General features: G+C 54.8%; 3 protein-coding genes across 12 annotated transcripts; 2 read left to right on the top strand and 1 right to left on the bottom strand.

The window, feature by feature from the left end:
* Positions 1-889: 889 nt before the first annotated feature.
* Positions 890-3187, bottom strand: Tmem205 (transmembrane protein 205). Of its 3 annotated transcripts, none has more exons than XM_027955242.2 (4): positions 3106-3187; positions 2453-2561; positions 2186-2349; positions 890-1230 (listed from the first exon to the last, which is right to left on the bottom strand). In XM_027955242.2, exons 2-4 carry the CDS (start codon positions 2550-2552, stop codon positions 925-927), a joined length of 570 nt encoding a protein of 189 aa, XP_027811043.1. In that variant the 5' UTR covers positions 2553-2561; positions 3106-3187; the 3' UTR covers positions 890-924. The 3 variants fall into 3 exon arrangements, with proteins under 3 accessions (XP_027811043.1, XP_027811042.1, XP_027811044.1); XM_027955241.2 differs by having other exon boundaries at positions 3090-3162; XM_027955243.2 differs by lacking the exon at positions 3106-3187 and adding an exon at positions 2988-3083.
* On the top strand, positions 3176-9136 carry Ccdc159 (coiled-coil domain containing 159). Of its 4 annotated transcripts, XM_071602446.1 has the most exons (14): positions 3176-3255; positions 3421-3521; positions 4948-5051; positions 5150-5241; positions 6039-6072; positions 6296-6384; positions 6469-6550; positions 6702-6897; positions 7367-7434; positions 7511-7587; positions 7919-8040; positions 8257-8339; positions 8791-8892; positions 9063-9136. In XM_071602446.1, the coding sequence occupies exons 2-14, from the start codon at positions 3514-3516 to the stop codon at positions 9065-9067; spliced, it is 1062 nt and encodes a 353-aa protein (XP_071458547.1). In that variant the 5' UTR covers positions 3176-3255; positions 3421-3513; the 3' UTR covers positions 9068-9136. The 4 variants fall into 4 exon arrangements, 3 of the variants coding, with proteins under 3 accessions (XP_071458547.1, XP_071458541.1, XP_071458549.1); XM_071602440.1 differs by lacking the exon at positions 3176-3255 and having other exon boundaries at positions 3355-3521; XM_071602448.1 differs by lacking the exons at positions 3176-3255; positions 3421-3521 and having other exon boundaries at positions 4977-5051; positions 5137-5241.
* Positions 9137-9239: 103 nt separating this feature from the next.
* Plppr2 (phospholipid phosphatase related 2) lies at positions 9240-18166 on the top strand. 5 transcript variants are annotated; one of them, XM_027955356.2, is made up of 10 exons: positions 9240-9908; positions 11057-11228; positions 11841-11920; positions 12744-12857; positions 12984-13119; positions 13995-14266; positions 15176-15352; positions 16223-16345; positions 16637-16688; positions 16820-18166. In XM_027955356.2, the coding sequence occupies exons 3-10, from the start codon at positions 11855-11857 to the stop codon at positions 17161-17163; spliced, it is 1284 nt and encodes a 427-aa protein (XP_027811157.1). In that variant the 5' UTR covers positions 9240-9908; positions 11057-11228; positions 11841-11854; the 3' UTR covers positions 17164-18166. The 5 variants fall into 5 exon arrangements, with proteins under 5 accessions (XP_027811157.1, XP_027811156.1, XP_071458535.1 ...); XM_027955355.2 differs by having other exon boundaries at positions 12669-12857; XM_071602434.1 differs by having other exon boundaries at positions 16223-16329; positions 16820-16952.
* The last annotated feature ends 1614 nt before the right edge of the window (positions 18167-19780 follow it).

Here is a 19780-nt window from a genome sequence, read left to right as displayed (position 1 = left end):
TCCATGAGGAAACCAAGGCTCAGAGAGGGGCAGCTCTTTGCCTGAGGCCACACAGTAAGATCTTTTTTTTTTCTTTTTTTAAAATATTTTTTCAGTTGTAGATGGACACAATACCTTTATTTTTATGTGGTGCTGAGGATCGAACCCGGTGCTTCATACATGCATAGAGAGCGCCGCACTCTACCACTGAGCAACAACCCCAGCCCCCACACAGTAAGATTTGACATAAAATAAATAAATAAAATTGGCATTTAGATTTTAAAAAGAAGCCGTGTTTTCTTCAAGCCAGTAGGAGAGTAGTTACAATAGTTCAGGATTTGTTGGCGTTCAAGCAACTGGCTAAATTCTGCACATCCATGTCTCAGGAGAACAGTAGGTTCTTTTTACGTGTGCCACGCAGGTGAACTGAGATGCAGTGCATTAGTTAGGAAGGGCTTGAATATGCTCAGTAACAAACAGCACCAAAGTCTTTACAACACACAATAGCCAATGACTGGTTCTCACAATGGTTGCAGTGGTAAAGGGAAAATGCAGCATGGTATGTCCTGTCTTGAAACACCTCTCCTTAGAAGAGACCCATGCCACATCCGCTCACATTCCATTGGCCAAAGCAAGTCACACAGTCACTCCCAGTGTCAGTGGGATAGGAAATTGTCCCTTAGGGATCGGAACCAGCTATTGTTGCAACAATACATGGTATGTTCAATGGTTAACACCATGCCTGCCATACAGCTGGTGCTCAATGAATGGGTATCATTAGTGGAAAGACTTAGGGGCTGTATAACTAACATTCTGAATCATGCCATGTGAATAGGGAAACAGGACCAGAGCTACCCTTGCACACACACATCCCTGCTTCTCATGGGCCGAGAAAACAACAGAAGCCATCTCCAAAGAAGCATTTATTGACATACAGGGTCCATATTAGAGGCTCCTGAGGCCCAGGGCAAGGCCAGCGAGGCAGAACCCATTGCTCAGGAGACAGCCCAGATTGCAAAGAGAGGACAGGCCATGGTAGTGGAAGAAGTTCCGGCGGAGAGCACTGTACTTGGGGTTCTTCTCCCGCAGCTGGCGGTAGGGGTCGGGGCCCTGGAGGCTGCCGGGCACCTCCCCGCCTAGGCCCTGCTCCTTCTCCACAATCTGCAGGGCCCACATGGCAGCTGTAGTGTGTGGCTCCAGCCAGTGGGCATTGATGGTAGCCAGGGTGAGGCTCAGGAGCTGCAGGCAGAGCTGGCAAGCGCAGCGGGAAGAGAAGGTAAGCTGTGCCTGGGGGTGGAAGGGGCTCTGGGGAGGGCCCGTCTGCATCCTCACAGTCCAGAATGGTATCAAGACAGCACTGAATCAAAGCCAGCAACCCCCCCCCCCCCACTTCCCTGGACCCAGAAAGAGGACCTGAAGCTGGCGGCCCCTAAGGAAAGGCCGTGGGGGTGGCTCCATCTCCTCTATTCCCCCTGAGCCTCTCTCCTCTGACACCCAGACTGAAAGTCCACGGGGCAGGGGCTTGTCTCCCCATCTCCTGTGTTCCCCCAAACTGTGGCTATCTAAGGGCAGGATCTCTCTTCCCAAAATTAGGACAGAGAACTGACTGACTCCTCGTTATCCCAAAACATGGAGCCCATCTCTCCTCTATCCTCAGCCCAGACTCCATAACTTGGGTCCACAGGAAGTGACTAAAACATCTGTGAAATTCTAGTCACCCATAATCCTCTTCTGTCTCTAGATTATTCTTGTCACACCCGTCAGGCCTAACCTGCCCACATCTGAGAAACTTAGTGGGCAAAGGGAGAACAAGGTAGAGAAATCTGAGATGCAGAGATGGTCCCTTGCCTCATGGCTGGGGACATGTGTGAATGGGGTAGGGAACCCTAAATCCCCAGTTGGGCTGGTTTTTAAACAATGAGCTGGGGTCAGAGTCCCAGCACAGCTGAGTCACCTCAGCTTGGCAACAGGCCCAGCCATGGGGAAGAGAGGGAGCAGCAGCCAAGAGAGAGATACTGGAGGATAGACAGGACTGCTGGGGACAGTTGTGTAGACTGTGCACTGCTCAAGGATAGCCAGTGCCCAGCTCTGTCTCCACCAGGAAGAAGGGGCATGATTTCTTTCTTCCTCAAAGGGATGATCATAGGTGGTCATTGGGATCTTGGAAACAAGTCTCCAGAAGATAGTGGCACTCAAGACTGCATACCTGGCTGGCCTCCCAGAATGTAAGCTGAGCCCAGGCACGCTGTGGAGCCAAGATGCAGAGGTTGATAAAGGCACAGCCCATGGAGATGTAAAAGTAGAAAGGGAAGAGTTTGCTCTGCACGAGGCCGAAGGTATGTCGGGGAAGGGTTCGGAAAAGCAGGAAGCCTGTGAGGTAGGGGACCACATGCCTATTAGGACACTTCCAGGTTCCCCTCCCATTTTGATCCCCACCCTGGGTATCCATGATGGCCAAAAAGAGGGTCCCTACCTGAGGCGAAGGTCACCCACATTTGCATGCCCCAGGCACCTGACAAGACCAGTAGATGGACCACCTTAATCAGTCCTCCTGGGTTCCCGCCTTCCTCCATCTTGTTGCCCTGGGAACAGGCACCAAGTGATTCAGGGTTTTACCTTTGCCCTGTGGCCTTAAACTCTGTGAGTCTGCTCCGGGTGAGGGTCACAGTCGATCCAACAGCTATCCAGGGAAAGCAGCCCAGGAGTGGGGGTGGGGAGACCCAAAGTAGTCCTGTGACAACCCCGACCCCAACTCACCAAACGTCAGCACTCGAGATCTCAGGCTCCCTAGACTACCCCAACACTCCTGCCACCTCTGAGCCCCTCAAATGTCCGTCCCAACAGCTCAAGCCCGCAGCCCTAGGTCTTCAGAGATCACCCTAAGTATCCCTCCGGGGATCCAGTTCTAACAGCCAAGGCCCCTCCTCTCCAACAGGACCCGACATATCCTAGGAAGACCCTCTCCCATATTCTCCCGAAGGCCTCGTCTCTCCTGGGAAAACCCAAACCTCATCCGAGGACACCGATCCCACTGTCGGGAGCTCGGGCCTCTGCCCGGAGCCCCCGGAGTCGGAGACCGCAGGCGCTGGGGCCAGTCTCCAGGGCCGTACCGTCCGAACTCCGTACCTCTCTCCCGCGCTCCGGGGCGGACCGCGGACCTCCCGGGCAGCCTGCAGCCTCGCGTCGGGACCCGCCCCAACCAAGAACTCGTCCCGCCTCCAGCTGAGTCCGAAACCAATCGGATCGTAGTTCTGCAGCCCCCGTCCCGCCCTCCAGGTATTGAGTAATCGGCTAGCGAGAAGCAGCCTGGAATCCCGCCCCCTCTCCAGGCTTTCATCCAATGACATCGCGGCTACTAAGGCACCAAATAGGCCTTCGGATCCCTCGGCGGAGGGCGGAGCTAAAACGCCGGCCACACCCCTCTCTGTGACTCTTTCCTAGGCCTCCGCGCCTAGGAAATACGATGGTGCCCCCATAGGATCAAATTTCAGCGTCACAGCTGGGGACTGGCTTCGCGGTCCCTGATGGGAGAGCATGAACAGGTTGGTGGTATGCGGTAGGTAGGGATGGAAGGCAGTCCGGAGCTTGTCTAGGGCAGGATTCACGACCTGGGGGCGGGGCCCAGGCTGCTGACCCCGCCCCCTTCCCAAAGAATTCTCCCGGGAGGATGGCGGAAGAATCCATCAACTTTGGTGGGCAGGGAAGGGTAGGCACGACTTCCTGCAGCTGAGGTTCAGATGTGGCTTTTCTTTTCCCCCTCCAAATCTCTCAGATCCCCCATGGCCTTCAGGTCCGTCACCACTATGTTAAACTGCCAACATTGACATGGATCAATATACTGAATCATGCCAACCCCGTAAAATGGATACAATGATATCCTATTTTCGTGGTTGGAGACACTCTGAGGCATAGAGAAGCCCAAGAATTCTCCAACACCACACAGTTGGGAAGCAGCAGAGCTGGGATTTGACCGTCCAGCTGGAGGGTGTCGTTTCTTATCCGTGATGCTCTCCTGCCTCAGAAGATGAGGATCTCCCTAAATCAGTGTCTCTTGAAGGGGTCCCTAGAAAATTTCAGGCAGAATAACCTGTACATTACAGGGTTGGTGTGAAGATTTAGTGAACACTCAGAAAATATGAGCCAAAAAAAAAAAAAAAAGGATTAATAGAGGTTTTCCGATGGTGTGCCGAGTAGGGTTTTGTAGGAGACTCCAGGTAGACTGGGCCAGGGGAAGGACACCAGGCAGAGGGTTCAGCAAGGGCAACAGAAGAGGAAGGTAGAAAAGTTTGGAGAACTGGCTGAGTGTAATCCAGGGCAAGGTGCCCTTCACCTGGAAGTTTTTCCAAATAGATCTGCCCCAGGTCTTTCCATCTGTGTCAGCTCTGATTCTACAGGAGGGGCCATGTGAGATCCAGAGCTAAGTTATTTCCTGTTCCCAGCCTTAGCTGGCACAGGCCTGGGCTCAAATTGAGCTAACATTTATTGAATAGATATGCCCTGCCTCTCCTGCTCACCCACTACTGGTTTTATTCACCTGTAGGGCCAGGCCCAAACTCCTGTGCTTGGCTTCAGTGCCTTAGCTGAGCTGTTCTACTGACTTCTTGCTACTTTCTCTTGGATGCTGCCTTCAGCCATCCTGAATTTACCAACACAGAACATGAGGTTCTACATCTCCAGACTTTGCACATGCTATTTCCTTCCAGGAATGGCCTCCCCTTAAGGGCCAGTATTAAGGTCCTTTGCATCTCTGGGCTCTTCCAAGGCCTTATTTCTTTGGAGTCTTCTAGGTCCTCCTTGTTGCCCCACCTAACCGCTGGGACTGGGATCATCTTTCATCCAGCTTCAGCTCCTACCATAACTGAGAGGCTGGGTATTCAGAGCTGAGGCCTCTCTGGGTTGTCAGGGAGGGTCTGGAGTGTTGGGATACGAGGGGTGGTCTCAAAGAAACTTTTGTCCCCCTCTTCACAGTGACCCTCTTTTGGCTGGCCTACCCCTGGACCAGGACTACTCTGTACCCCCTCACTCCCCTTCTCATTCATCCTCCAACGTGTGTTTGCCTGCTTATGGGAAGTGTGAGTTTTTTGAGGGGCTGCCTTCAGGCTGGAGAGGGGACGGGCTGGGGATGCAAGGCATGCTCTGGCCTGTCCCTCAAGGAAGTCCTCCCCACTAGGGTCTTCTTCAGACAAAGCTGTAGACTGTAGGAGTTATTGGACCAGGACCACAGAACCAGAGACCTTGGAACCTACTGCCTCTGAGGACACAGTGAGGATTATAGATTGGAAACCAGGGTGGGGCTCGGGACCTCAGCCACATGGGGCTCCCTCCATTTCTAACCCAGACCAGCAGGAGCACTGTAATGACCAGGATCTTCTGAAGAGGCATCAAAACACAGCCAAGGTCACCCCACCCAGGAAACCCCTTCAGTCTAGGAAAACACTGCAGTATACTTCTGTAGGACTTAGGGAAGGGGTTATGGGGCAGGGGGACCTTCAAGGGTACTCAAGCTATACGTGTTCAGCACCTAGAACAGCGTCCTCCTCTCATCAGGATCTCCATAATGTAAGGAGTGGATGGAAGGGATGTGCAGTCATGTGTATTTGGTGGGGTTTTTGTTTGTTTGTTTGTTTTGCTGTGTCTCTGGCTGTGATTTGGCTTGTATGTCAAAATGTGAGCAAATGGATGCCTGGGTTTTACAACCTAGCATGCATGGCTGTGCCTGAGGTTGGATGTCTGGGTGTCTGTATTTTGGCAACTGTGTGTAGTGCCGTTGATGCCCACTGCAGACATTGTCAAGGCTGTTTGCCCCTACGGAGGAGGGCCATCACCTGAGCCCAAGCCAGGGACAGGGCTGGCATCTGCTATCAGGGGCAACTTACAGGTCTACACACATGTGGGATGTGCCACACAGTGCATTTCTGAGCATGTGCAAGCCAGATGTGCCTGGAGGCAGCTTTGCCAGCGCTTGTGGTTTGGGACACCTATATCTCAGAAGACCCAACTCTTGTCCAACCTTCCAAATTGGGCCAAATTTCCACTCCCTTCTTGTCCCCCTTCCCTAGAAGCCCTTGGAGACCAACTCTTCCAAAGTCAAAGGTAAGAACCCTCCTTCCCAATGTAACTGTGGGAAAGACCTGGCTGTTCCCCTTCCAACCTCTGTCCTGCAGATGACCACCATTACCACTAACCATTCACCCCTGCTCCAGCTTCAGCAGACCCCCAATCTGTACTTTACCCCAGCTTCTATCCCAATCTGAGCCTCTGCTGATTCTGTGCTGCCCTTGTCCCCACCCCAGCTCACCCTTACTTCTGCCCACAGCTAAGTCCACGATGATGATTCCTGACTCCCAGAAGCTCCTGAGATGTGAACTAGAGTCACTCAAGAGCCAGCTACAGGCTCAGACCAAGGTAAACCACCCTGGCCCCATCCTCAGCAACCTCTGCCCCACTTTGCCCTCCTTCCTACCCCAGGCCTGACCTCTTCCCTCACAGGCTTTTGAGTTCCTGAACCACTCTGTGACCATGTTGGAGAAGGAGAGCTGCCTGCAACAAATCAAAATCCAGCAGCTTGAAGGTAAGGACTGGATGGAAGTCAAGGTCAGGCTGGTGGGTAGTTCTGTCAGGGTCAGCCAGTCTGAGTTCCAGGACCCTGTCAGGCCAAGATTAGGGCAAGCTGGGCTTAAAACTGACCTCAGGGCTCAGTCAAGGTCCCAACCTCTCTGCAGAGGTGCTGAGCCCCGTGGGCCACCAGGGAGAGAAGGAGGGCCAGAAGTGGGACACAGAGCAGGGCCGGCAGGAGCTCTATGGGGCGCTGGCCCAAGGCCTTCGGGGGCTGCAGAAGACCCTGCGTGACAGTGAGGAAGTGCAGCGGGTCCGCACCACTCGCTGCCTGCAGCTGCTGGCCCAAGAAATCAGGGACAGGTGGGTGTTGACAGGAGGGCAGCCTGACGGCTGGGAGAAGCAGGGAAGGCCAGGAAGAGGGACAGGGGAGAGGCCTGGGAAGGGGATGAGGGCTCAGTGAAAGGCTTGGGGGATAGGAGGAAGGGATGAGTGGCTCAGGGGAGATTGGTGGCTGGGGAGAGGGTGCTGGGGAGGCTGGGAGACCAGAAGACAGGGGAGACCGGAAGCTGGAGGTGGGATGGGGAAGGAGGCTAGGGACTGAGGAGGCTGGGGTGGTATGGGAGGCTGAGGGGGGAAGGAGCAGGAAGATGGAGGCCAACAGAGTGGAGAGGCTGAGAAGAGTGGTCTGGAGGAGAGGAGTGGGAGGTAGAGGGACAGTAGTAAGAGGAAGGTAGGCAGGTGTGTGTGGGGGAACAGATGGGGACCTGGGAGGCAAGGGAGACCTGGGAGAAGGTAGCAAGTATGGGTCTAGTCTGCCCTGTTCCCTCAGCAAGAAGTTCCTGTGGGAGGAGCTGGAGCTGGTACGGGAGGAGGTGACCTTCATCTATCAGAAGCTTCGTGAGTGCCTAGAGCCTACAGCCAAGAGGGGGGGCCTGTTGCTGTGATTGTCCCCCTGAGCCCCCTCCCCCCACAGAGGCACAGGAGGAGGAGATCGCGCAGAACCTGGTGAACATCCAGAAAATGCAGAAGACACAGGTGAAATGCCGCAAGGTGAGCGGAACAGATGGGGGACCCTGGGCAAGGTGGGAGTGTGGGGTCTCTACCAGCCTCTGCCGTCAGACTGGAGGCTGGGTTCAAATCCCAGCTCTGCCACTTACCACTGTGCAAGCACAGGTAAGTCATTTTGTGTTTCTGGGCCTCAATTTGTTCCTCTGTGTCATGGGTATAATAATGACATAGCTCTCCCTGATCCTGTAGCTGGGTTCACTGAAGGTTAAGTGCTTTGAATGCATCCTGGCATATAATAAGTTCTCATAATGGTCCCCTTTCACCATCGTCATTATTATCATTGTGTCTGATCTCTCATCCCTGCGGATCCCAGGTCCTGACCAAGATGAAGCAGCAGGGGTTTGATCCATCTGCCTGGCCAGAGACTGAGGAGGTGCCACTGGGGGGCAATGGCTGCTGGAAGGATGACCTCCAGAAGGAACTGAGTGACATATGGTGATGCCCAGCCCTCGGTCTGACCTCTAACTGCTGAGCCTCATCTGACCAGCTCCCTCCAGTTCCATCTGGCAGTGACCACTGGAACCTGGAACCCATCTGAGTTCAGACCTCCCTCTCCCCACAGGACTCACCTTCCCTAGGGTTCCCCCTGCGTAGTCCCCACCTGGAGCAGTCCAGTGTCTTGGGGGATCCACATCTCTCCATCTCCCATAGGTCTGCTGTTCATGGGCTGCAGAACTCCATTGATGGCCTTACTATGTCTTCGGGGGTCCACCCCCGGGCTTCAAGCCTCAGGGGTGAGGAGACTGAGCATCACTCACAAGTGGGGGGTGGAGTAATTAGCCAGCTTTGCTTAGTGGGGTCATGTTCAGAGGTTCTATTAGAGAGTCACATCTTTCGAGATTTAGTATCGTTTTTTTCCCCCAGTACTGGGCATTGAACCCAGGGGTGCTTAACCACTGAACCACATCCCCAGCCCTTTTATCTTTTATTTTCAGACAGTTGCTGAGGCTGACCTTGAACTTGTGATCCTCCAGCCTCAGCCTCCTAAGTCATTGAGATTATAGGGATGTGCCATCACGCCCAGGTGTTGGGTCTTATTTTATAGTTAGGGTTAGGGTTAGGGTTACTGTTACATTAAGTAATGCTCTGAAGTCACATTAAGGAGTTATGGGAGGTTTCATCCAGGGGTCATTCAGGGTCACATTCAGAGCTCATGTGTGAAGGGCCACAATGTCTCTTCCACAGGCCACAATGGGCACCGGTGCCTGAGCCCTCCACTCCCCTCCTGGGACTCAGACTCAGACTCTGATAAGCCACAATTCGGCAAGAGCCGATCCTTTCCACACGGTGAGGATCCTCCCTGACCCCCACCCCACCCATTTCCCTTCTGGCCTGCCCTTGATTCCAACAGCATAGACCCTCAGGACCACCCCAGCTCCCTCCTTGGGCATCTGGCCCCTGTCCTGAAGCCCTGGAGTCCCCGGGGCCAGGCCCTGACCCGCCCTCTTTCTCCACAGATTGAGCAGCCGGGACTGCCCTTCCTGAAGACCCCTCCAGACAGAGAATAAACTAGCCGAGATCCTCCTCCACCCCTGAGGGCTTGCTCCTGTCCTTCCTGTGCCCTCCCTCCATTTACTCCCACCATTTACTTCGCAGTGTCAGGAAAGATGTAGAGACCCCAGGGACTGTTCGAAATGTGCGGGCTAGAGTCAGGGGATAGTGAGACCAGACTTAGTATATGACAAGGTCAGGGGTCAGTATGTCCAGACACGAGTGACCAAACAATCTCTCCAAAGGGCCTTTTCTTTCTGGGGAGTCCCAAGGATCTGGCCCTCTGCTACAAATTGCTACAAATGCCCAAATGGGGAAACTGAGGCCCAGAGGGCGTGAGGGGTTCAGCGTCACGCTGGGAAGCCCCGCCCTCCCGTTCTCGAGGCCTCCCACCCCAGGGTCCTCCTCCTCCGCCCCCGTCCTTCCGTCCCCACCCTCATCTGTACTAAGTTGCCCGGCTCCCAGGAGCAACCGAGGCCCCTCCCCGACACGCTCCGGAGGTGCCGCAAGGCCCCGCCCCTTGGGCGATGCAAATGAGGCTCCGGAGGCCCCGCCCCTCCCGCGGCCGCGGAGCCTGCGCCGCCCCGCCCCACCGGCCCGACAGTGTCTCCGTCTCCGCGTCCGTCACCGCGGCCAGACATCCGTCTGTCTGCCCCGCCGCACCCGGGCCGTCTGTGCGGAGCGGGGGCTCAGGCGGCGGTGGCGGCCTGCACCGGGTGAGGGGGGCCTGGGGCGTCCTCTCACCGCCTCATCCCCTCCGGGGGCTTCCCATCTTCCATCTGCTGGTCGAGGCCCGGACTCCGGTTTCCGAGGTTGGGTCCCATCGGGTCCAGCACCGGGAGGGGGAAGGGAGGCGGCGAGCTGGGGCTTCAGACCAGGCTGGGGGAGGGGAGCATGGGTAGAGGACTCCACGTCAGGAGCCAAGCGATGGTGGTGAGGGTGGCTGAGGGTGACTGATTGTGTGGTTGTCATTGTGTGTCAGTGTGCGGTTGTGTAATTGTCGTTGTGTGGTTGTATGGCAGTGATTGTGTGACTTCGGGTGTGTCCGTGTGTGTGTCTGCTCTATCGTGTGGCTGCTGTTGTCAGTGTCACTCAGATTGTGTGTGTGTGTGTGTGTGTGTGTGTGTGTGTCTCTCTCTCTCTCTGATGTTGTGGCTTCTATTTGGCGGCACTGTGATTGCTTTTACTGTATGTGGCCGTCTTGGTGTCAGTATGGTTGTGTGTGTGTGTGTTATTGTGTGGCTGCTGTTGTGTGTTCTTTCTGATGATGTGAGTGTGTGGCTTGGGTCTGTGATTGTATGCCTTATGTGGCCACATGTGAGTCTTTGTCATGGTCCATGGATATGCCCTTGTGTGACCATGTGGCTGTGGTTGTGGATGGCTCGTTGTCTCTCCAGTGACTGTCAGAATGGATGAGAGACTGTTAATGTGTGTGGCTGCCACTGAAAGCCTTGTAACTGGGGGTGTGACTCTGTGACCCGGTCTGTGACTCCCATTGTATACGGTGGTTCTCTATACTGAGACTCTTAAGTGTGTTGGCAGCCTGAGTCTACTTCCATGACTGTGACAGGATGAGGACTTGTGTGGGGCTGTTCTTGTAGCTGTGACATGTGTAGGGTCTCCTGGTCTTCCTGACTATGTGACTGTGTGGGGGGACGTGTTTGATCTGTGTGGGTGTCCATGACGGGCCGTGTGCATGCTGTGCCTGGTGTGTGTGTGTGTGAATGCTGTTAGAAGGTTGTGGGTGTTGGGTACCTGTGTGAATGAGCGCCCCGTCTTGTTCACCATGAGGCAGGCGCCCAGCATTGTGCTCTTGGTCCTCATTGGGACAGATGAATGAATGTCATGGGGGTGCAGTATTTGGGACTGGAGGCTGTGATTGGGTTGTACACTGTGAGGGTGCTAATGTGGGTGACTCTGGGGGCATCTGGTGACCGTTACCCTTCATGTCACATGGCAGAACGAGCCTCGTGGATGGAGCTTTGGACCCAGAGTGCCTACCCTTGCCTACCTGGGCCTTAGTTTCCACATCTTCACAATGGGGGTGACTATCCCTGCCCTGCTGGCCACCAGGAGTGGCTGTGAGTCCGTGGTGGCGGCAGCCTGTCAGAAGCCCTAGGGCATTTTCACAGGTGAGTTCAGGTGGGAGAATGGGTGTGAGCTGGTGTGACTGTTGGCCCCTGAAGTCTGGAGACTGAGTTTAGAGGGTTGGCGGAGGGAAGGGGAGAGGCAGCTGGCTGGGAGGTGGGGGAGGAGGGGAAGCAGCTGGGAGAGAAGGCGAGCCTGGCTATCAGCCCACACCAGATACCACAGCCCATGGGGACTGAGGAGGGGACCCCCAAGGAGGCCATGGGAAAAGGGCCTCACGGAGGGACCCAGCAGGGTTTGGGGCATGGAGCATGGAGTTCCCCAGGGAAAGAGCAAGGAATCCCCTAAAACCTGGTGGGGGTGGTGTCATGGAGGAGCCCTTCTAAAGGCCAAGTGGGGAGGGTCCTCCTAAAAGGCCTCTGGTTACCAGCTCCGAAGGCTGTAGAAGGGGACCACTGTAGAATCTTTGGGGTCCCTGACAGGCTAAAGGTGGTGTTGGAGTGGAGTATCCCACGGGCCAATGAGGTAGGACCTGGATTGTACAAAGCTGTCCAGAAGGCTCAAGGGGCAGAACCAGTGGTCCCTGTGGCCACAGGGATGAGGCCAGGGTCCCAGTGGTTGCCCTGGCGGTCCCACTCCCTGCCCCCACTCTGCAGGCCCAGCCTTCACTATGGCGGGAGGGAGACCTCACCCGAAGAGGAGTTTCTCCATCATTCCCTGCTTTGTCTTTGTGGAGGTGAGGACCCCAGAACCTCTCCCAGAGGTGGCACCCCGTCTTCCTGTCTCTTCTATCTCTGCCCAACCTCAGTCTCCCTTCTTTTGCCAGGTCCCCACCTGGATCCATTATTCCATCTCTCCCTAATCTCTCCCTGTTACCCAAGGATCTCCATTGCTGTCCCCCTTCTCTTGAGAAGTGGTTACAAGCTTGGGCTCAGAAAGTGTCCTTCTCTGAGTTCTAATCCCACTCTGCCTTGTCCATCCATACTTCAGGACTCTTAAGTGTGTTGGCACCTGAGCCTCAGTTTCCTCATCCTTAAATGGGTGTACTAGGGTCCCTCTCTCCAAGGGCTCTTAGGAATGTAAAATATATAAATTCACAGAGAAAGGCTTAGTGGGAAGCTTCTCTACAGTATAATTTCAGGTGTAATCCCACTGGGTGTGCCGTCTTTCTGTTTTGAGCCTGGGCCCTGTTCTCACTCTTCCTTGGTAATCACTATTCTCCCTCCTCTCTCTCATTCCCTCTTCTTCCCTTTTCTCTCCCACCCCCCTTCTCTTTCCTCTTCTTTCCCCTTCTCCTGTCTTCTCTCACTTCTGTCCTCATCTCTCTCTTCCTCTCCTTCCCCTCTGTTCTTTCCCTCCCTCCTTGTCGTGGTCCCTCTTCATCTTCATGTCTGTTTCCCTCCTTTCTCTTTCTCTGTCTCCATGGCCGCAGAGCCTCTGACCTTCTCTTCTCTCTCTGCTCTCTCCTGCCCTGGCTGGTGCAGTCAGTGCTGCTGGGCATTGTGGTTCTGCTTGCTTACCGCCTGGAGTTCACAGACACCTTCCCCGTGCACACCCAGGGGTTCTTCTGCTATGACAGCACCTACGCCAAGCCCTATCCGGGGCCTGAGGCTGCCAGCCGAGCACCCCCCGCCCTCATCTATGCCTTGGTCACTGCTGGGCCCACCCTTACGGTGAGATGGTGTGGGTTGCCTTGGTCAGACCCCGGAGAGGACCTCCCAGGAGGCCGAAAGGCCACATGGGCTGGTGGAAATATGGGCCTGAAGGCCAGGGAGACCCCATCTTGGTCTTGTCCACAGATCCTGCTGGGGGAGCTGGCACGTGCCTTTTTCCCCGCGCCACCCTCAGCCAGCCCCGTCATCGGGGAGAGCACCATCGTGTCAGGGGCCTGCTGCCGCTTCAGCCCCCCGCTACGGAGGCTGGTTCGCTTCCTGGGTGAGAGCCTCAGCCCATGGTCAGCCCTGTAGTAATAGGAAAGGGGGAGGCAGTTGCAGAGGCAAAGGGAGAAGGACTGGTTCTGCCATCATAGAATTCAGAGTATGAAGGAAAAAGTCTTCCAGGTGGCGTGATGGAGACTACAGGGGGCAAAGAGGGACTTGGGTTCAGTTAGAAATAAAATGGAGGTTCTGGAGGACTTGGAGGGGCCTAACCCAACTACAATGGCACATGGAGGAAGAGGGCCCAAAAATGGAACACGGGGAGTTTTGGGCACAGAAGGCGCCATGCCTGTGGCCAAACACAGTGGGTCCTCAGAGCAGGCAGGTGAGACTCCCAGTCACATTACCTGGGGCCCCAATCACAGTTGGTCATGGGGCTGGGAGTAGAGCGTGTATCTGAGCATGGCTCCAGTGGCAGAGGGCTGGAGATCCAGCTCTGGCTGATTAGGGCCCCAGGGGAAAAGGGATCAACTCAGCAAAAGTGGGACAGGCATAAAGAGGCCCAGCCATCCTTAGGGTTTTCTTAGGCGGTCCCGGGCCTGGGCCTAATCTGATGGGATGCTGGTTACAGGGTCCAGCCTCTGCTGTAATGGGATTCCAAGGCAAGGCCACTCTTGACATAGGATAATCTGAGAGGGACAGAGGCCACATGTTCTTACAGTGAAAGTTCCAGGGGTAGGAGGCTCTGAGGTCCTTCATGGTGGTCCCCAAAGAAGGGGGACCTTGGCCCAGGTATAATATGGTCCCAGGTGTGCTTTAATGGTGCTTCTAGGAACAAGGAATCAAGCAGCTGGTGGAGACTGGGGGCTTTCAGGGGGAGGGCCATTGGGCATCAGGACTGAGGGCATGAACCCCTTTCCTTCCCCCCACCAGGCGTGTACTCCTTCGGCCTCTTTACCACGACCATCTTCGCCAATGCGGGGCAGGTGGTGACTGGCAACCCCACGCCACACTTCCTGTCAGTGTGCCGCCCCAACTACACCGCCCTGGGCTGCTCACCACCCTCACCTGACCGTCCAGGGCCTGACCGCTTTGTCACTGACCAGGGTGCCTGTGCAGGTAGCCCCAGCCTCGTGGCTGCTGCGCGCCGCGCCTTTCCCTGCAAGGATGCAGCCCTCTGCGCCTACGCGGTCACCTACACGGCGGTGAGCACCTGGAGGAGCAGAGGGGTCGGGAACACGCGCATGAGGTGGGCTGCCGTCAGGAGGCTTCCAGGCCTGGAGCCTTAGATTCCTCACCACCTCCTGCTCCATGAGGCCACGCCCAGGTGCTATGATCCCGTCCTAGGGCGGAGTCTATCGTTAGGGTCCCTGACTCCTCCGCTGGGTCCTGGCCACAGGACCTGCCCTTGGTGTCTAACCATGGCTCCTGCCCTGGTAACGGCATGCCCAAAGAAGGCTCTTGCCGCCACACTGGGATCAGGACGCTGTCCTGGGAGTGCCGAACTCTGCTCCTTAGGTTCCCACAAGGCAACAGGTCCTGAAGAGTAGGTGGGGGCTAGGCGGTGGGCGTCAGCCCTTCCCCTGGGCCTTGGCCCGCCCTTGTTGCCCTTGATCTCTAACTCTCCTGTTTTTCCCTACTCCCAACCTCTGTTGCTTGTTCCTTTTTCTGGTCTCTGGGATGATGTTCTAACCTGGCAGTGGCCTCCTGGGGCTGGGCATGCTACCCGCTGAAGCTCTTAGAGCTGCCCCTTTGGCATCACGTCCTAATCCCATCCCCACCCAGGAAGCGTCTGGGACTTTGTCCAGGTAGTATAAGGGTCCCAGGTCCCGACCTCTGCTCTTTGGAGCTCTGGTCACATTCCCCTAGCCCAGCAGACTGTGTGCGTGGGACTCCATGACCCCAACTCCTGATCCCTCTAGTTGCCATTTCAGTCACACCCCCATTCTGCAAGAGCTCCTTGGAACCCTGGAGTCCCTTACTCTGTGCCTGTAGTCCTGGATGGCGCCCTCCAGCCCCAAAGTTTGATGGTGTTTCTCAGCCTGAAAGACAGTGTCCCCGAGGGTTGATCGACCTCACTTCAGTGTGTCCTCTGATCAGTCTGGTTCCCACAGATGTATGTTACCCTCGTGTTCCGCGTGAAGGGTTCCCGCCTGGTTAAACCCTCCCTCTGCCTGGCCCTGCTGTGCCCCGCTTTCCTGGTGGGCGTGGTCCGCGTGGCGGAGTACCGCAATCACTGGTCGGACGTGCTGGCGGGCTTCCTGACTGGAGCAGCCATCGCTACCTTTCTGGTGAGCCCCAAACCCACCCATCTCCATGGGAGACCTCCCATCGGCCCCTTGGCCTTGGGCTCCACATTACTTTGGGCAGGTCCTTTAACCTGACCCAGGCCTGTATGTTCTCATCTGTGAAATGGAATAACAGGATCAGGATCAGGGCAAGGCCCTGTCTTGGATGCAAAATTGAAGACAAACATTCAGCAATCAAGATAAATAATTTAATGAAATCTTTTTTTTTCTTTCTTTTTCTTTTTTCTTTCTTTTTTGGTACCAGAGATTGAACTCGGGCACTCAACCACTGAGCCACATCCCCAGCCCTATTTTGTATTTATTTGGAGACAGGTTTTCAGTGAGTTGCTTAGCCCCTTGGTTGGCTTTGAACTTGAGATCCTCCTATCTCAGCCTCCCAAGCCACTGGGATTACTGCGCTGGCTTAATGAAATCTTTTTAAAAATCAAAATTCATGCCAAGTAATCACAACATACAAAACATTAACATTTTAAATGGGGCTGGGGGTCAGTTCAGTGGTAGAGCACTTGCTTAGCGTGGGTGAGGCCCTGGCTTCCATACCCAGCACCGCAGAAACAAAAAGCAAAAACCACAAACCAAACAACCAAAACCAAAAGAGCTATTATGAAGACAGGGTGAATCCTGCCCTTGACAGTCAGCCTTGCTTGCTTCTCCCTAGTCCCAGCCCTGTGGGTACCTAACTCTTAGTGAAGCGCAAGAGCAGTGCTTGGCACATAGTAAATACCATCAAAATGTTAGCTATTTGTGGAAACCTGAGCCTCAGTTTCTTGATCTGAAAAATGGGAATAATATTTACGTAACTCCTATGCCATTGGCCTCAGGCCTCAATAGGCCCTTTTCTCTCTGTCACAGGTCACCTGTGTTGTGCACAATTTCCAGAGCCGGCCTCCCTCTGGCCGAAGGCTCTCCCCCTGGGAGGACCTGGGCCAGGCCCCCACCATGGACAGCCCCCTCGAAAAGTTAAGTGTGGCCCAGGTAAGGGGGGCCGGGGGCTGTACCCGGCTGGAGAGGGTGGTGGGTGGAGAAGGCCCAAGGAAGCAGGAAGTGGGATGGCAGGGCCCTGGGGAGGTGGAGAGGTCAGCCACACTTGCGGACTAGGTCTCAGGGAGGGAACAGCCCTGAAGACTGCCCCCTGAGGGGACACCATTAATCCAGAGAACTCTGGTTGTCTTTTCCACTGGGTTCTTTGCTTAAAGAGCCTTTCTTGGTTGTGGACGGTGGGTTCCAGGGGTCCTCTAGCCCCTTCCCTCTGCCTCTATGTCTCAGGAACCCGAGGCCTGCAGGCCGCATTCGACACCGGCACGGCTCACCCCATCCAGTGAGTGTGGGGACAGTGGGGGGACAAACAAGGGGGGACTTCCCGGTGGGCAGCCACTGCGCTCTCACCTAGACTTTCATGGCCCCCTGCCAAGATCTCTGATGCCCTGCTCTCTGATGCCTGCCCTCTAGAGCCGCAGAACTGCGCCCGCCGTGGCCACCTGATCCCCAGCTGTGTGTCCTCTAGGGCCCCAGCCATGTGTTCGTCACCTCGTGTGCCCCGCCCTCGATTGAGGTCTGAGCCAACGCCCCTACCACTGCCCTTGCCCCTTCCAGCGCCAACTCCCAGCCAGGGCCCCTCACCTTCCTCTCCTGGACCTGGGGGGCCAGGCGGGGGTGGTGGACGTGGCCGGAAGCTGCTGCTGCCCACTCCCCTGCTGCGGGACCTGTATACCCTCAGTGGACTCTACCCCTCCCCCTTCCACCGGGACAACTTCAGCCCTTACCTGTTTGCCAGTCGCGACCACCTGCTGTGAGGCCCACCTATCCACCCAGAACCTGCCCATGTCCCCCTTTCTCCCCTGCCACACGTGTATGTGCGTGTGCCGTGTGAGTGCCAAAGCCTCCTGTCCACAAACCAGCCAGGCCCTGACATTAGAAGATGGCTGGAAGGATATGGGGGAGGGGAACCCCTGCCTCTTTTGCCCTCTGGGACATTCCAGTGGGCACATCTGCTGGTTGGGCCCTTGTACCTAGGATTGTCCTTTTAAGGGCTAAAGTTTGACTCAATTGGCCATTGCCCAGCCAATGAGAACCCCCAGTTCTCAGAATTCTACCCAAAAGGGGTTTACTCTAGCCAATGGGAGCCTCCCTCTCACTTCTTAGAATCCTCAGGCAAGAGGGCAACTCCAGCCTGCATTCAGTGTCTGAACGGCCAATAGGAGCCCTGGGCTTTCAGAAGTTTAGAGTGGGTGGGTATGATTCCAGTCAATGGGGGACCGCCTGTGTTTAAGTTTGTGCAGAGGAGAGGGGGGAGACGGGTTCATCCTTTGCTACCAGATCCTTTCTCCTCAGAATCACAGGGTCCAGCTGGAGTGTGGGGGGCAGGCTCCCCCATGGCAGGGTCCTTGGGGTACCTCTTCTCCCTCAGCCCCTCCCCCACATGCACCCTCTCACCCAGTCCCACCTGACTCCCTACTTAAGCAGGGCTTACCCCAGTTCAGATGTTTTGGGGTTCAGGGTGCTGTGTCTCCCCTTGCCTGTGCCCAGCGCACCACCCAACCCTTCTGTTATTTATTAGGGCTGTGGGAAAGAACTTTTTTTTCTTGGAACCCACCCTGTTCTTCACACTGCCCCCCATGCCTCAGCCTCATGCAGATGTGCCATCTTGGGGGGCATGGGTGGAGCAGAGGGGGCTCCCCTACCCTGAGCAGCCAAATGCAGTGGGCAGAGGAGACATTGTCCCCCTTTCCTGCACCCTTCTCATCTTTAATAAAGATCTGGCTTCTCATCTTTAATAAAAACCTGTTTATAACAGAAGTTTGGCCACTTGCCTGCCTCCCCCGGGCAGTGGGGTGTGAAGGACTGTGACTGTGGGTCTGGATGGCTGTGAATCTGGGTGTGGGTGTACTGTCACAGTGTATCTGAGGACAACTGTGGAGATGCAGTTGTGTGGCTATGGAGCCAGCAATTTGGGTCAAAATATGGCTTGGCGGTTCTTTGTTGTGTGGCCTCAGGAAAGTTAATTAATCTCTCTGTGCTCTTGTTTCTTCATCCGTCCAATGCAGATAATCCTCACAAGCCACTAGGGCAAACAGTACATGACTGGGGCCTCACATGAAGGTGTTCCTCAGATAGCTGGCCTGTTTCTGACAATAGCCAGAGGGGCAGAGCGAACACGAGACAGGGCAAGGGTGTGAGAGGGAAGGAGGATGCTAGGAGACACTAGGAACCTCCAAGCCAAGTATCTGGCAGCAAGGGACTGATTGGGAGCTTGTGCCAAGTGCCAAACCCCCAAGAACTTAGAAGAGACTGGGAAGGGCAGAAGGACAGGGAGCTCCAGACACTGTGGCTCTGTGGGGCCTCAGGCCATTTGGATCCCAGAGATACTTAGGAACCAGGAAAGGGGAATCTGCTTCCCTTCTTGCCACATTCATTCATTCAACAAACACTATGGGACACCTACCAAGTATCAGGTTGTGTTAGGCTGCTGAAACAAAATACCATAGGCTACGTGGCTGATAAACAACAGAAAGTTACTTCTCAAAGATCTGGAGGCTGCAAGGTGTGGTGGCGCACACCTGTAAATCCAGCAGCTCAGGAGGTTGAAGCAGGAGGACTGCAAGTACAAAACCAGCCTCAGCAACTTAGCAAGGTGCTGAGTGACTCAGCAAGACCCTGTGTCTAAATAAAATACAAAAAAGGGCCAGGTATGTTTCTCAGTGGTTAGTGCCCCTGGGTTCAATCCCCAGCACCAAAAAAAAAAAAAAAAAAAAAATCTGGAGTCTGGGAAGTCCAAGATCAAGGCAGCAACAAATTTGGTGTCTGTTGAGGGCCTGTCCCTCTTGGATGGCTGTCTTATTCTACTATGACATGGCAGAAGGAAGAAGGAGCTTTCTGGGGCCTCTTTAATTAGGTCACGAATCTCAGCACCTAATCACCTATGAGAGGTCCCACCTCCCAATATCATTAGGTTAAAGGTTAGAATCTCAACAGGAATTTGGGGGGGCAGGCACAAGGACCATAGCAGTAAACAGAACAGATACAAATCCCTGCCCTCGTGGAACTCATAAGCTAATACCTGATAAGCAACAAAGAAAATAACCTATATACAGATAGATTCACACTACCAGTTTTTATAAAAGATTGAAAACAAAAAAATTTTTTTTTCATTTTTGAGGGGAATTTTACTCAGAGTTTCACGCATGCTGGACAAGAAGTGGTCTACCACTGAGCTACCTTCCCAGCCTTTAAAAAAATTTATTTTAAGACAGGTCTCACCAAGTTGCCAGGGCTGGCTTCAAAGTTGTGGTCCTCCTACCTCAGCCTCCTGAGTAGCTGGGGTTAAAGGCATGCCCCATTTTCTTTCTTTCTATTTGTTCTAATTAGTTACACATGATAATAGTATGCATTTTGACACATCATACATAAATG

This window comes from Marmota flaviventris, chromosome 1, assembly GCF_047511675.1.
Source record: "Marmota flaviventris isolate mMarFla1 chromosome 1, mMarFla1.hap1, whole genome shotgun sequence".
In the NCBI taxonomy this organism is placed as follows: Eukaryota; Metazoa; Chordata; class Mammalia; order Rodentia; family Sciuridae; genus Marmota; species Marmota flaviventris.
The sequence above is the reverse complement of the archived record's forward strand: the minus strand, read 5'-3'. Positions and strand labels throughout refer to the sequence as shown.

Bases quoted from the DNA above. Each gene is read 5' to 3' on its own strand.
- Plppr2 (XM_027955355.2), top strand. From the start codon at position 11,855: ATGGCGGGAGGGAGACCTCACCCGAAGAGGAGTTTCTCCATCATTCCC. The intron at 15,353-16,222 runs GTGAGCCCCAAA...TCTCTGTCACAG, and splicing joins CAGCCATCGCTACCTTTCTG to GTCACCTGTGTTGTGCACAA. The intron at 16,689-16,819 runs GTGAGTGTGGGG...CCTGCCCTCTAG, and splicing joins GGCACGGCTCACCCCATCCA to AGCCGCAGAACTGCGCCCGC.
- Tmem205 (XM_027955242.2), bottom strand. From the start codon at position 2,552: ATGGAGGAAGGCGGGAACCCAGGAGGACTGATTAAGGTGGTCCATCTA. The intron at 2,350-2,452 runs GTAGGGACCCTC...CCTACCTCACAG, and splicing joins GTGGGTGACCTTCGCCTCAG to GCTTCCTGCTTTTCCGAACC. The intron at 1,231-2,185 runs GTATGCAGTCTT...TGCGCTTGCCAG, and splicing joins CATTCTGGGAGGCCAGCCAG to CTCTGCCTGCAGCTCCTGAG.
- Ccdc159 (XM_071602446.1), top strand. The intron at 5,052-5,149 runs GTGAGTTTTTTG...CCTCCCCACTAG, and splicing joins TTTGCCTGCTTATGGGAAGT to GGTCTTCTTCAGACAAAGCT. The intron at 7,435-7,510 runs GTGAGTGCCTAG...CTCCCCCCACAG, and splicing joins CTTCATCTATCAGAAGCTTC to AGGCACAGGAGGAGGAGATC.